Source organism: Cicer arietinum, chromosome 6, assembly GCF_000331145.2.
Source record: "Cicer arietinum cultivar CDC Frontier isolate Library 1 chromosome 6, Cicar.CDCFrontier_v2.0, whole genome shotgun sequence".
In the NCBI taxonomy this organism is placed as follows: domain Eukaryota; kingdom Viridiplantae; phylum Streptophyta; class Magnoliopsida; order Fabales; family Fabaceae; genus Cicer; species Cicer arietinum.
The window spans coordinates 11,099,659-11,115,301 of NC_021165.2; the positions used below are offsets into that span (position 1 = coordinate 11,099,659).

The following is a 15,643-nucleotide window of genomic DNA, read 5'->3' on the forward strand; positions in this document are numbered from 1 at the left end:
GCATATGAGTGAGACAATTTTGTAGTAAAACAACATATAGTGGAAGTTACTGCCTATTTTAGTTTACTAAGAATGATTTTTTTTTTTTAAATTATTTCAACAAAAAGAAACGAAAGTTTACCAATATTTTTATATTAAAACAAAGTTAATGACTATTAAATTATTAATGATCATTCAAAAGACTAAATTTTCTACACATATATCTGTAGAAGGGTTACATACACTTTTAGTCTCTTTATTTTATTAAAAATGAATTTTTTATTTTTTAAATCAAATTTTGACTCTTTTATTAACTAATTCTTTAAAAAAAATTGTCCATTTTGATAATGGGACACTTAATTGTTGATATTAATTTTATTTATATATTTAAAATTTATTTTATTTAACTTTTTATAATAATTTAAAATTTTAATATATTTATATAAAATATTTAATATTTTATTTGAATAATTTTATTATTTTTTTAATATTTAAATTTATTACATTTTTAATTTGTTTAATATTTACTTTATATATATATATATTACAAAATTTAAAATATAAGAAAAATCAAATTTATTTTCTTGGCTTAATTGCACTTTTGGTCCCCCTATTATAGGTGAAAATCGAAAGTAGTCTCCCTATTTTGTTTGTCCCCAGTTTTAGTCCCATAAACAAAATTTGAGTTCAAATCATGATGAGTTGTTATTTTTTAATGACGTGTCAATAAAAGGGTGACGTGGCATACGCTTATGTGGAATAAACTCATTATTATATTATTTCTGATTAAAAAATATCATTTATATTTTTAAAAACCATTATTATAATTGTGACAATATTTTTAAAAATACAATTTAATTGTTAAAATTAAGTTAAAATAAAAACAGACCCAATTCAACAAAACCCTAAATTAAAATCTGAAGCAGAAGCATATGAACATCTGAAGTAGAAGGTTGAATTAGCACACTGAAAATGGCTTTGTGTAATCTGGCAACTGCGTATTTGAAAAGAGTCTTTACTATGGATAGGGATATATCTATAAAGAGTCTTTACTATGGATGGGGATATATCTATAAAAGGGTTACATGCACTTTTAGTCTCTTTATTTTATTAAAAATAATTTTTTTTTTTATTTTTTAAATCGATTTTTGTCTCTTTATTAACTAATTCTTTAAAAAAAAAATTGTCCATTTTGATAATGGGACACTTAATTGTTGATATTAATTTTATTTATATATTTAAAGTTTATTTTATTTAACTTTTTATAATAATTTAAAATTTTAATATTTTATTTGAATGATTTTTTTAATATTTAAATTTATTACATTTTTAATTTGTTTAATATTTACTTTATATATATATATATATATATATATATATTACAAAATTTAAATATAAGAAAAATCAAATTTATTTTCTTTATCCAACAATAATTTAAAATTGACTAAATTAATCTTTTGCGTCTCTTAATTTTCTTTTAATTTAAATTCCTTAATTATTTTTCGTTCGGTATTCATCCCTTAACTCGAATTTTATTAGTCAGTTTGGTATTTCCGATCATTCAATAATATATGTTAAATCATTTTCTTAACTCATTCATATAAAAGTTAAAAGTATAATTTTCTTTCTCTTTTACTTGTTCTTTATTTTAGGGTTTTTCATATTTTATTATTTTTTTTATCAAAACTTTTTATTCAAAACGAGTGTTCTCATGAGAGTATTTGTTATTGATGGCAGAAAATATATACGAAATAATTAAGATCATATCAATAAAAAATAATTAATACAGATAAAATTCAAGTAGAGACTTATAAAAAAGATTAAAAAAAAATATCTCAATAGGATTCTACTTTTAAATATAGAATAGTGTATTTTTTAAGATTTCCATCTTAAATCAAATTGCAAACTAATTAGGAATGAGCCATAGTGCTAAAGTTATATATACGCACGGTGTAAATATAGTTGATACATAATATCTGCTTAAAATTATATATAGCTAGAAGTAGAAGGAAAAAAAATTATAGCTAGTATCTTTAGTTTTTTAGACCTATCCCAATTCATAGAAACAATTTAACAACCAAATATTTTAATATTGATTTTAAAGTACTATTATACTAAACTCCATTGAAATTAAAAAGGCCACCGTAAATAAAATGACAATAAAAATTTGTAAATCAAATCCACATTTCATCAAACACCTGCTATGCAGGCACATAACACCATCCATCCTTCTGTCAACAAAAAAAAAAAAAAAATCCATCCTAGATAGGTAGGAGAATATTATAATTCAATAATCATGCTGTTAACTTAGTTCATACAAAAGTGAAAAGTTAGTAAAAAATGAGTAAAGTGTGTAAATGTTAAGTTTGTTTGATTAAATTAATGATTCAATTTAAAAACTGAGAGAAGATTAGGAACTTACGAGTTGTTACGTGGGTTTGTCGAGGAGATTTAGGTTTGAAAACAATGCCACATTGGTATCATGTGTATTTAAGATCCTTCAAATAAAAAAAAAAAATGTTAGCTAAAATTGAAGAAGAAGCCAATTGATACCTAGAATAAGATTGAGGAATCTATAGCAAATGTTGGTGTGGGGCAAAGAACATTCCAACCTGTGTAAATCAATAACGATTAGAATTGCGTGGAAAATAAATTAAACACAATTGTCATCAAAGAAAAGACATTTTTCTACGCCTTTTCCTCTTTCTATTAAAATTTATGAGTAATTCAAAATTAAAATTACGTCAACATATTTGACTTTAGTCTTCAAAAATAAAAACACAATTCAATTTTTAAAGATATAATGGTAAAATTTATTTAGTTTTTTATATTTTAATTTTTTTAAAATTAATAAACAATATTTTTTTTAAAATCCAACATGCTCTAAAATCGTAGAAGTGATTGAGACTATACACTAATACTTTATCAGAAAGTCATAAAATAATTATCCATCTATCCTGTGTGGACATTATGCCCTTGTTGTCTTCGTTGGAGTTATGATATGTTGTATAAAGATGAAAACATTCTTCTTTCAAGATTTCAAATACCATAAACTTTTTTTTTTATAGATCAAATAATAAACTTCTAAATGTTAATCTATTATGGTTTTTACTTGACTAATATGTCATAGAAACTATGTGAAGCTTGATCTAAAGCAATCAACAAATCAAAAAATATGATAGATAAATATAGTTGATGTATTTATCTCGACTAAATATTATCATCGACACATCAACGGCCTTGAGTTAAATGAGTTTTGTGATAACATATTTTAACAAGATTTTGAGAAAAGGGCGATCCTCCAATACTTTATAATTAAGGGATATTAATTTTGTAAGTAATATGAAAAATATGTCTAAATACTTATAGTGATATTAGTTTATTTTAATAGTACGTAAAAAAATTAAGGAGTACCAAATTTTCTTTTTTACATATGGGTACAAAAAGAAGAGACGACGGAAAAAGAGGAAAATACAAAAAAAAAAAATAAAATAGTTGTAGAGAAATGTCACACCAAAGAAATATTTAATAGGCTAAATTACATATGTGGTTCATTAACTTAATTTCAGGTAATGTTTTAGTCTTTTATCTTCTTTTTTTTTCCGAGTTGGTCATTTATTTTAATTTTAAGTGATAATTTGATATTTTATGTTTTAAAATTTCAACAATGTTATCCTTTTTTATAAAAAAAAATTCATCAAAATTTTCAACCAAAACCCATAAAATTAATAATCATCTTCAATATAATGCAAATTTTATCAAATCCATAACTCAAATATTCAAATAGACTCATATTTTCATCTCCAACAACATCAAATAAAAAATGAAAATATGAGTTTATTTCAAGATTTAAGTTATGAATTTGATTAAATTTGTATTTTATTGAAGATGATAATGAATTTTATGGATTTTATTTGAAAAATTTGATGATTTTTTTTTTTTGAATTTTTGTAAAAAAAATGACAACATTGTTGACATTTTAAAACATAAAATATCAAATTATCACTTAAAATTAAAATAAAGGACCAACTCGAGAAAAAAAAAATATAAAAGACTAAAACGTTACCTGAAATTAAGTTAATGGACCGCAGATGTAATTTAACCTATTTAATATTGATGAGGTTCTTAGTTTAAGTTCAAAGATAAATTATTGACTTTATATATGTCAATAAAAATAATTGAATATTATAAAATTGGTTTAAATATGTCTTTGGTCTTTGCAATTACAATATTTTTTTATGTTGGTCTTGATTAAAATCCCTACAAATCTAATCTTATTTTAAAATAGTTATTCCATCTAAATTATATTACAAAAATTGTAAAAACGTTAAAACAATATAATTAAATTATAATATTTTTTGACCTAAAATAAACTCTAAATGTTTCGGTTTTCTTCCCTAAGAAATCTAAATTGCACCTTCTTCTTCATTGTTTCAGTCTTCTTTCTGTTGTATAATTTATCACGTTGTGTCGCAATTCATAAAATAAAATAAAATCTGAAAAAACATAATGAATTTGATTAAAGGTTGAACCCTATCACTATTGACTTTGAATAAAAAAAATTATGGTAACGATAAATTTGAATCCGAGGATGAATCGCAAATGGACAAAGATGCTGGAAATAGTGATGAGAATTACGATGAGGAAGAAGACTAAAATAATAAAGAAGAATGCGCAATTTAGATTTTTTAAGGAAGAAGAATGAAACATTTATGATTACTTTTAGGTTAAAAAATGTTATAATTTAATTCTATTTTGAGTTTTTATTTTTATTTTTGTTAAAATATAGTTATATTTTAACCGTGTTACAAGTTTTGTAACAGAAATTTGATGAAATGATTATTTTAAAATAAAATTATATTTATAAGTATGTTAACTAAATAAAAAAATTTACGATGACCAAAATAAATAAAAATTATAACTGTCAAAAGAAAAGCCATATTTAAACCTATAAAATTTTATGTGAATAATTAAAAAAAAATATTTATATGATATATAACAGATACCTAATACATAAATATAACAAAGTTAAAATTTATAATTACTTTATATTTCTAACATATTTAATATTAATTCTCATATGACATGCATTACTACCAAATTTATATTTAATAGATGAGAAATGTGAGCTAATGAGTTATCATGATCCATATATATTAAATTAAAGTAATTCCAAAAAATAGTTTTTATATAACAATGAAGAAATTAATTGAATTAAAAGTAACAGAAAATTGTTCGAAAAAAAAAGTATCAGAAAATAAATATACATTGTTGATTTATCTAATCTTCAAATTTGATTTTTTATCCTTTATTTAACTATAATTGAATTAAAAGTAATAGAAAATATCAGTATAATTAACATTATCACTTGCAAGAACGTACAACATTAACCAGACACAGATTTTGTGTCATGCTTGATGAACTTTTTATCAATATGCTCTGCTAAAGAGTTCTCCAAATAGTTATTATGGTACCATAAACAATTGTCGATAGCACAAAAACAACCATAAAAAAATAGAAATAATATGAATCTAAAAACAGAATCACCAGTAACAAAGAGAGAAGGAAGCATAAAATATGAAGAAAAAAATAAAACTTTCAACCTACACCAGACATTTGCAATAACAATGCTATAAACAATTTATTCGTTATCCCCATTATTTCATAACCCAGAGAATAGATTAAGAAAGTATGGGAGGAAAGTATAGGATACACAAAGGGTTGAAAAGTAGCACATGAAAGAAACTTACATAAGTCGAATACAAAATTACAGGAATTCATTTTCAATTGCACTAGAAACAGGCCCATAAATAATCAGGCAAGCCCAACCGGGTATTAGACTTTCTCAATAAATATTTAATTGTTAAATATAAAACAAATTTTAATAAATAAAATTAACATGTAGTTTTTTATTAGTTTAATATTATTGCTAATATTAAATTATTAATAAAAACAATAAAATGCTAATAAATATATTACTAACGCAAACTTATCTGGATTACTCGAATCCAATCAATTTAGTCCTTAGTGATTATGTTTTACTCATGTTTACATTAAAAAACACAATTTAGATTTAAAAGTTGATGCTCAAATGCTATACTTTTTAGAGTGTTTTGAGCCGATTCATTTAAATTAACCCATTTTTTTATCTCTACTTGTAGTTTGAACTCACTTAAATTCTGTTTTTATAAAAATTAAACAGATAAAATTATGTGTTGATGTTCTTTTAACCCCAAAAATTATCAATTTTTTACCGAATTTGCCGATATAGTAATGAAAAACTTTGATTTAATAATAAAAAACAAAAAAGTGATTAATAAATTTATCAGAAACTTTAATACATTAAATTTTTAGACATCTTAAATATACTATGAGAGGTAGGTTAAAAATCACTTCTTATCCTTGCTAATAACAATAACTTTTTCAACCGGGCCATTAGTACTCAAGCTTCAGCTAAGCCCAATGTCTTTTTCCTTTAAAAATGGAGAAAGAAAGAAAAATTATAGAAAGGGAAAAACTTGAGTCTAGGTTCAAAATTTACAAACAATAACCTAACTTCGTCTCAATCCCTAGCTCTGCTTCGTTCTCCGACATAATCCCTCTTAATCGTGTATTTGGGTGGGTTTCCCCCCCCTTTTAATGGTAGTTAGGCGAGTTAATGTCTCACATGTTTTTCCCCCTTTCTTTGTGAGAATTTATTTGATGCATTCACGTTTTTGAGAAATTATGATTCTGTAAAATGTAGAACTTCGTTGGTTTGAAACTTCCTCATTTTCCAAAATTTTCAGGTTTAAATATTATTGCATTGGAGAAGCATTTTGCGAGGTCATCTAAAAGATGGATCTTGAAGGCAATAGATTTGGGAGGGGTAAGAACTTGAAATGTGACCTATTTATTGTATGATTTTCTATTTCATTGTTACAATGGTAATCTGCCATATAACTATGTATCTACGACAAGGGTTTTCTTCTTGTTCTTATTATCACTTTGTTGGAATAGTTTAGCAGGAACATTGTGGAAACATTTGTTTTACCATGGAGTATGTTTGATAGTAGAATGAATCATAGATTGCATACCACATTTCCTTTCCTACTAAATCAACAGATTGTTAAAAACAAAACATTAAGAATTGGCAGAGTTTTCTTTACCGCAAAGCTTTGTTTTTTAATTGATTCACTGTTATATTAGAGCTTCACGTTCATAGAATATCGTGAGGTTTAAACTCGGTGATATATCAAATGGAGCTTAAGGGACCTTTTATGATCATAAGGTGATCATTCATAAAATCCTGTTGAAGGCTTGCTCCTACATTCCTACATTTAAGAGTGTAAATTTCCCTCCTTTCTTTTGACATTAGATCACTAATGACTATATGAACTAGTTTTCATGTTCTATTTATCACGTAGGTCAACTTATCCTCGGTCAATTATTTGATAAACTAGTGCCCATGTTCCCTCTTTTTTGTTTCTATGTGTGAATGCTTAAAAGCCAATAATATGGATTATTCTTTGTTTCGTAGAAAAAACTCGGATATGGTTCAATTAGTTGTCATGATTAAAGTTTGGATGTCTTTTCCCATTATTAAAGTTTGGATTTCTCTATACTCTGATCATTGGCATTTTCCATGTCTTGAACTTGGGGAGCTCTTACCAAGGTGAAGAACTTTTTCTCTCTCAATCCCTCTGAGAGAATTCAGACTATTGAGCTGCTCAGTTTGAGTATTTTGATCTGATTTACATCTCAAATTGTCACATTTCATTCCCTGTTAATATGTGCTGCTGATTAGTTCCTTTCGGAAAATCGAATATGATGGCCTTTGAGCTCTTTCTTTTCTTTTGTGTAATCAATGCATGGAATCATTTTTTTTTCAGTGTATAGTTTAGTAAGGTTATTTTCTTGGAAGCAGGCAATAGAGAACTTGGAGGTGCCCATGATCTTGTAAGTCAATATAAACTTTGGCCGTTCTACGAATTCTTCTGCAAGAAATCACTTCCACTGTCAATTTCAGAGACACATTATCTTCGCAATGTGGTCGGTGACACAAAAATCAAAAAAGGAGAAGGAATGGAACTGGATCAGCTGTGTAAGAACACCTATACAAGCGAGAAAAAACCTTGCTTATTTCCATTTGACTTGAATGTACTAAGTGAAGCTTTCCATATGAGAGAAATGGATCCAAATTCTGTTTCTTCTGTAAGATTTTTTAAACTTTTATTGTCTGGCTGCACATTTGAACATTTCTTCAATCTTCACACTAAAGAATCTGAACAATTCATATTGTCTTCATGTTTGAAATGCTATTAATTAATATGCCACGTTGATATGTTCTACACAGGCCAAGAAGGGTCTCCCAAATCCAGTGCCAAACTCGGCAAACCAATCTAGAGAGAATGAAAGGAAGAACAGAAAGAGTGAAATAAATAGGAAGCACAAACCACTTCGAATTAAAAATGGAAGTTGTGTAGCTAATAACACAGTTAGACACAACGGTTCTCATCCCTCACAATCACAATCGAAGAATGAACAAGACAAAGTTTGCTCTTATTCCTTCTCCCCATTGTTATGTATTTTGTCTTACATTGAGGAGAGAGACATAAAAATGACACAAGAAAAATCACGCTAATTTTTTACATACTTTCATGTGTTGAAGTAGTAAATGATATTTAATATTTATGTGCAAAAATAAATTGCACTAACATCCAAATTTTGGTTCATTCAATTTTTTTTCTTCAGAAAAGGAGGGCTGAGACAAGCTATGATCCTTCTGTTTCCAAGCGAATAAATACAAGACAATGAGGTAGAATTATAATTTAGTTTTTTTATTTTTTATTTTATTTTTAGATTGTATGATGTCAATTCAGAAGCTGTTACTAAAACTTTATTTTGGTACATTAAACATCTTGAGGTTCTTTTTTTGGTTTTCCTCATGATCTCTTAACAAATCCCAATTGATGTTTCAGGATCTGAATAGAGGGATCAATGTGTAGATGAATGACATGCTGGTGAGTTAGCGTGTTTGAAACCATGTCAAAATTGTGGTGAAATCAAGATATCTCCAGAAACTACGAATTTAAGCTGCTTTGCAATCATAGGAATTCAGCCTTCGTAAACAAGCTGTGTTATTTGGACATCGTTTGCCGACACCGAATAAAATACAGGCAAAATGAATAGGTGCACAACTTGAGAAACAAACTAAAGAGAGAGTAAACAATTGAAAACTAATACGGTGTCGGAAATCACAATCTGAAGTACACAAATCATTTGTTACATCATACTTATAGCCAAACTAGTAGCTCTAAAGGTAGTCTTGGTTTTTTGTCTGTTCAACACGGTCCCCACCGTGATGAATTTGTTCATGTAACTTTGTTATAAACTAATATTCATGAAATGTCTAAAATTCTTGTTATAAACTTATATTTATATACTAATTTTAGACAATATAAATTGTCTAAATTTAATAATAATGTACGTGAAAAACGTATCAAGGAATTAAATTTATAAAATTCAAATGGTTAAAAAATATTTCTCGAGTTATCAATCTAAATATCATAAATATATTAATGAGTAAAAATTTGTCTTGGAAGTGTTCTTTTGTGTAAGCAGCACAAAAGGAGCACTTTATTCAATTATGTTTGGTATAGTTCTCAACCAACAATTCTATGAAATAATTACTACATTATTGACCTGTGACATTACATGATAATAATTTTGACTTAAAAAAATGCGCAATTGTATTATTCTACAGATTTTAAGATTGTGATTGTAGCAACTTCTTGTTTCGTTATATCATGAATCCTCTTAGTTAATAATAACCATGAGTTCTATCATTGAAGGTTATCAAGTTATAACAATTCCTACGACAAAGTAATACTAATAATAGAGTTAAAATAATCAAATAAAAGATATACATGAAAATTCATTGGGCCCTATAAACAAATAAATGGCATAAACTAAAAATAGAAAACTAATTTGACCTGCAAACATGTTTGTTGGTATTGTTAATGGGTGAAAAGTAAAGTTTTGAAATAAGTTGCTTGTATTCAAATGCAAAGAATAGCTCATAATGTTACAGTCTTACAGTAGAATGGGATTTGATTCGTATAATATAGAACCAATTAAGCTCTCTAAAGAGCTGTAGGAGACTTCAAATGAATACTAAATAATGGATCATTAATTAGTATTCTAAAAGAGCAAAATGTGATGGATTATTAATTTGTCTTCCCTTAATGCCATTGGTTTTTCTTAGTATGTCATATTTCTTGAAAAAACTACAAAAGATACATTTCTAGTTGTTGTTCCTGTATTGTAGTAGTGGTCACAGCAACAGCTTCATGCTTCTCTAAAGTAGCATTTGCAATTCTTTCCTCACATCAACCTGTAATGTAAGGAAAGTGAAACGATAAAAAAAAGATTGAAAAGTTGTTCTCTAGATAGCATTCCACTGCTTTGCATTTCCGAAGCTATTAAAATCCAAAATGTAGCATGTAGCATCAATACATCATTAACTAAACCATAACACTTTTTACATTGCATTGTATCAACATAGAATTAATGTTCACTCATGTTGCCTATGAACCACATCGTTCTAACTTTATCTATTCAATACTTGTTATCATAACATATCACTTTAAAAAGAAAACATACAAAAATCATACCTTATCAAAATTAAATGGCAAATAACAAACACATTATAAACAATAGTAATAAAACAATAAAATAGAAATAGAAGAAGAATAAAGAGAAGATAAGCATTACCTTAATTGCTAATAAAGCAACAACAAGAGAACCATGTGATACACTAAGATGAGATTTTCTTAGCTTAACAATTGCATTTCTATGAAACTTTTATTTTGAAATAGCAACATATATAATGGGAAAAACAAAAAAGTAAGTAGGTTAATGAAATATCTATGTACATGACATTTCTCAATAGTGTGCTTATTTTCTTCAGTATCACTGGATCATACTCTCATGATGCAAGTTCATTTTCCTAACCTGCAAAAGATTTTAAAGAAGCAACTTATTACTTAAGTTATTGAATAACATCATTTGATACAATTTTTTTCTAGTTAAAAATGGAGAAGTGAAAAGTGAAACACTGAATTATTTTTTGTTTGCACAAATTAGCCATACATTGAGAGATGAGAAGAAAGTTTAACTTTGAAGATAGTAAAAGTGTCGGATTATTCCTTACAATGTACAGTTGGTTGTACTTTGCTGGGTGGTTTTTGTTTTCTTATTGAATTGTGTGGCTGAAGAAAGGGAAGGAAAGAGGGATACTTGAGAGCAAAGTAAAATATATTCAAGGTTGAGAAGAAAATGTGAGATGTCACATAATTGGCAAAGAAATAATAGTTTTTAACGGTGATGTGCCAACATCATATTAAGATTCTCTACTAACATTTTTTTGAAGGGTAATTTCCTAATAATTTGGACTATATATTATTTTTTTTAAAACACAACGGGTCTAAAACCCAAAAAAGCATATATTTGTTATTTTAATGAAGTCAAATTGCGTAAAGATTAATACTACATCCATCCCAATTATAAGAAAAGTTTTGAAGATTTTTTGGGTATCATTTATAAGAAAAAGTCGTAATTTTTAAGATTCATTTATAGTTTAAATGAATTTTTTATCTTTATTTAATATTTATTTTTTAAATATTAGTGAATGTATTTAATGTTTCACATATTTTTATAAAACATATATTTGTAAAGGTATTCAAAAAGTAACATTAATATATTGACGTTTTTTAGTTTTTTGTTCTTATAATTGGACCGGAGGGAGTACTTAAATATTTGTGACAAAAAAATTCAGGAATTGAATCTATTAATATCTTTAAAAAAAAATCTATTTAACATATTATCCTAATAATATTAATATCCTAGAAAATGATATTAGTGTGGAAATTGAAACAATTATTTTTGCCGTGATTCTATTTGTTTTAATAAAGTCGTGATTCTACTTTCTCCAATATCAACAAATCATACAAGTGTTTCAGAATAATCTTTCTCCAATCTCCAATTCATTAGCTGCAGTATCTATAAACTCTATTAAAAATTGAACTCCAAATACACAAATGTATATAACCCATTCAATATTTTATTTTTTAACGAGTGTGCTTAAGGTATTTGTCAGTATTTGTCTTTTTAAAATTACAAAATGTGTCCTGAAGTAAAGTATTGATGATGAATTACTTCAAACAAAATCTTCATTCGTTAATTAGAAAATTTAGACTCTATTATTGTTGACAAAAGATGATGTTCTGTACTCATTCATACATGAATGCCTAGCTTTGCCTTCTTCTGCAAAACTTCAAACATAATTTAAGATTTTTCTTTTTGACAGGATATATAAGATTAATGTCACGCCAATAAATTATTTATATTTATTTAATTGTCACTTAAAACCAAAGTTTTATGATTTTACCTAGAACTAGAGTAGAAGCGGCTAAGATTTACTTCATAATAACCACTTGAAAAATAGAAATTCTAATATAGTAGTATATCAATAATAACAACTTAATCAGAGAATCCAAGATTGGCCACCGTGTTATTAGATTCAAATTCAATTAGTTCAGTGCATCAATAAAAAAATCTAAGAAAAATAATGGTGCAGCAGCCAAAAAAAGTTGTCTCAATAAATCAACAAGACAACAGAGGTCGAAATCGAGACACTACAGATTCTTTTCAAATTTCAATATTACACTAAAATTACATTTTCAGCAAACTCACAATTGCTTCAAACAACATCATTGGTCATAGAAAACACGACCAGCAGCCGAGCTACAAGGAATCAACCAGCAACACACAGCAAACAATGGCTCGGCCAACTCTTCTGAGCTAGAGGGAAGGAGACACAAGGGAGATGTGGATTCTGTCAAATTTGAGGGGCTGAGGGTGGATCTTGAACCTAAGGAACTGATATTGGATCTCAAACCTTTGGGTCTGGAACAACTTAAGACAAACAAATGAAACCAATATAACAATGGTGCCAAGACGAAACCTTTGGGTCTGAAACAACTTAAGACAAACAAATGAAACCAATATATTAATGGTGCCAAGACGGAACAAAATGGACAACAGCTTCTTGTCCGATGGTGGACATTAAATGATTTTTATTAAAGTAATCATATGTAAGAATATTAGTATTAAATGAGTCAAAAGTAGTTAATTTTTATTCATAATAATGATCAAGATTTTAAACCCTTTTTTGCTTATAATAGTTACCAGAGATAATACACCCCTATTAGTCCGAACCTTAGTTAACTTAATTTTCCCATTCTTTTGGCTCTCTGCTCCCCTATGTTGGAAGGTCCACATAGCATGGTTAAATGATTGTTACAAAATAAGGGATTGACTTCGGTCCCAACTCCCAAGTTTATACTATCTTTAAGCAAGGGAGACTATATAGAGGTAGTGAGGTACCACTAAGATTTGCTGCTTACGTAGCTAAAGCTTGGATGGCGGCTTGATTTGAGTTTACCATGACAGCATCACCTGGCATGCTATAGCTTCACTACGTTCAATTTGAGTCTTCCAGAGTTCCAGTCCTAGCTTCATTAACACACTTAAGTATATTTCCATTACAATGTTCTGATCCTAGTTGGACTATATTAGACCCAAGATTGATATAAAATCAAATCCAAAAGCTAATCCAGAAAGATTAATCACAGGATCAAAATAAAAATAGAAAGATTATTCACAATATATTATATTTAGATATTTAGCAACTAGGTTTTAGATATTATTTTCCCAACACACTTTTAATAGTATTAAGCAGAAGTGAACTTCATGTGAATTGACTAAATAGAGAGGACCTAGACCGTTCAACGAAACTTACAGAATATTCACTCAATGACAAACAAATCTGTTAAAATGTGTTAATTGCATTTCTCATTTAATTATTGTGCTCAGCTCCTTCTAGATCTCAGCACTTTCATTTTAGTCTCATCCACACAAATAAATAAAGCCAACCAGTTGATCAAATGGTGTATATAAGAACAAATGATTTGACAGTAAACCCAAGCTTGTAAGTACCAACAATGTAATAGTAACATGGTAGCTGCAATATCCCTAAGTTAAAAGCAAGAACAAGAACTTGGCCTTTGAAAGGGAGTTTGGCATAGTACCTTATAGGCAATTACAATTTCCAACCTGCATTCAACAAGGAAAGAAAAACAATATAACTTCTTAGTGATAAATCCTTCCAAAAGATTTGAAGCACAAAAAAGGCATACCCAAGGAGCAAAAATCAAAGTTTTCCTTTGTCTTCTTCCTTCATCTTCTTCTGCCATTTTTTCTTCTTGTATTCCAGCAACATATCTGGCATCTTCTCCATCAACCTGGCAGTGTTTTCCCTCTTCTCAGCTGCTATCCTATCAACCTTATGTCCTTTTCGCCTGGTCTTCATCTCCTTCCTTTCAGGATCATAAGTCCAATCTTCCCCAGCAAGAAGGACTTCTTTCCGGAGTCTAGCCCTATGCCGAGCACTGATGCTGAGTGGCTTCCATGCTCCTAGCTCCCAGTAACCCCACACTCCCTTGGCCAATTCATCCTTGTATTTTGTTAACTTCTCACGCCATGGATATTGGTATTCTGCTATTGCCTTTGCCGCTGAACCAACAGCTTTGCCTGCCATAAACCCTTTTGTCTTCTCTGTACAGGCAGAATAGATAATAAACACTCATTATATGTTTCCATTCATTTTTTTAGAGTATCAAAAGTGATTCTGAAGTTTTAAATTTTGATATGTTTGGAGCTCTTGGTAAGAATGGATTTTAGCTCTAGAATTGATTCTAACTTGAAACTAGGATTTGTAGCTTTTGTTTAAAACATAGTTTTACCTTCAAATTTATGGTTGAAACTAACTTTTCCGTAATCATGTCCAAACACAAATTATTTTATCTTAAACACAATGATTAACCAAAATCAATTTTATAAAATCAATTCAATCAATTTCTGGCACAGTAAAACCAAACACGCTCAATCGGGAAAATTCACAAACAGCTTCTATGCATGCACAATCAATAAATAACAATCGTTACAAAGTTTATTTTTCACATTATAAATTTGAATTAGTTGCAGAGTGGTTATACAACATTATGGTAAAAAAATAAAAAGCATCATCCAAATAGGTTCTACTCGTTGGAATCGCATCCTCGCGCGATGCAGGACAGGGTAAGGAAAATCCGAAAAGTAAAATTAGAGAGAAATAGAAAGAGAAACCTGGACAGATGTTCTAAAAGCTTCTCGCTACCTTCCTTCCGACGACTACGAACTCCGGCAACGTTTTCCGGAAAGAGTTGAGTGCGAGTGCGAGTGCGAGTGCGAGTGCGACTCCGATACAATCCAATTGTTTGTGATACAACACAAAGGCAAAGCAACCCAGTGATGATGGGCTTCTTAACAAACAAAGTGGACTGGGCTTGGGATGCTAATCCCATCTTTTTTTGTCAAAACTATATAATGATAACCTTAGATTCTTTCACTTTGTCTAAAAATATTTACATTTTTTTTTTCTATAAACTTTCACACATTTTTTTAAATAAACTTTAGAACTCCAAAGTCTAATTTTTGCCACCAACATTTCTTCTCAACTCTTTTTCTAATATATACATCTATATTTATTATAAAAGAAATTAATTTATTACTTAAAATTTAT

General features: G+C 28.1%; 2 protein-coding genes and 1 long non-coding RNA gene across 6 annotated transcripts; 1 reads left to right on the forward strand and 2 right to left on the reverse strand.

Moving 5' to 3' along the window:
• Nucleotides 1-6,444: 6,444 nt before the first annotated feature.
• On the forward strand, nt 6,445-9,393 carry LOC101499707 (probable mediator of RNA polymerase II transcription subunit 19b). Of its 4 annotated transcripts, none has more exons than XM_004504483.4 (6): nt 6,445-6,597; nt 6,768-6,847; nt 7,886-8,172; nt 8,315-8,512; nt 8,713-8,776; nt 8,940-9,393. In XM_004504483.4, the coding sequence occupies exons 2-5, from the start codon at nt 6,817-6,819 to the stop codon at nt 8,773-8,775; spliced, it is 579 nt and encodes a 192-aa protein (XP_004504540.1). In that variant the 5' UTR covers nt 6,445-6,597; nt 6,768-6,816; the 3' UTR covers nt 8,776; nt 8,940-9,393. The 4 variants fall into 4 exon arrangements, with proteins under 4 accessions (XP_004504540.1, XP_012572388.1, XP_012572386.1 ...); XM_012716934.3 differs by having other exon boundaries at nt 6,451-6,621; XM_012716932.3 differs by having other exon boundaries at nt 6,452-6,666.
• A 599-nt stretch (nt 9,394-9,992) lies between these two features.
• LOC113787245 (uncharacterized) lies at nt 9,993-11,490 on the reverse strand. The gene is made up of 2 exons (XR_012163373.1): nt 10,735-11,490; nt 9,993-10,354 (listed from the first exon to the last, which is right to left on the reverse strand). It is a non-coding gene; the product is annotated as an uncharacterized lncRNA (long non-coding RNA).
• Nucleotides 11,491-13,850: 2,360 nt separating this feature from the next.
• LOC101500359 (uncharacterized) lies at nt 13,851-15,358 on the reverse strand. Its single transcript, XM_004504484.4, has 3 exons — nt 15,208-15,358; nt 14,220-14,637; nt 13,851-14,136 (listed from the first exon to the last, which is right to left on the reverse strand). The coding sequence occupies exon 2, from the start codon at nt 14,618-14,620 to the stop codon at nt 14,234-14,236; it is 387 nt and encodes a 128-aa protein (XP_004504541.1). The 5' UTR covers nt 14,621-14,637; nt 15,208-15,358; the 3' UTR covers nt 13,851-14,136; nt 14,220-14,233.
• Nucleotides 15,359-15,643: the final 285 nt, after the last annotated feature.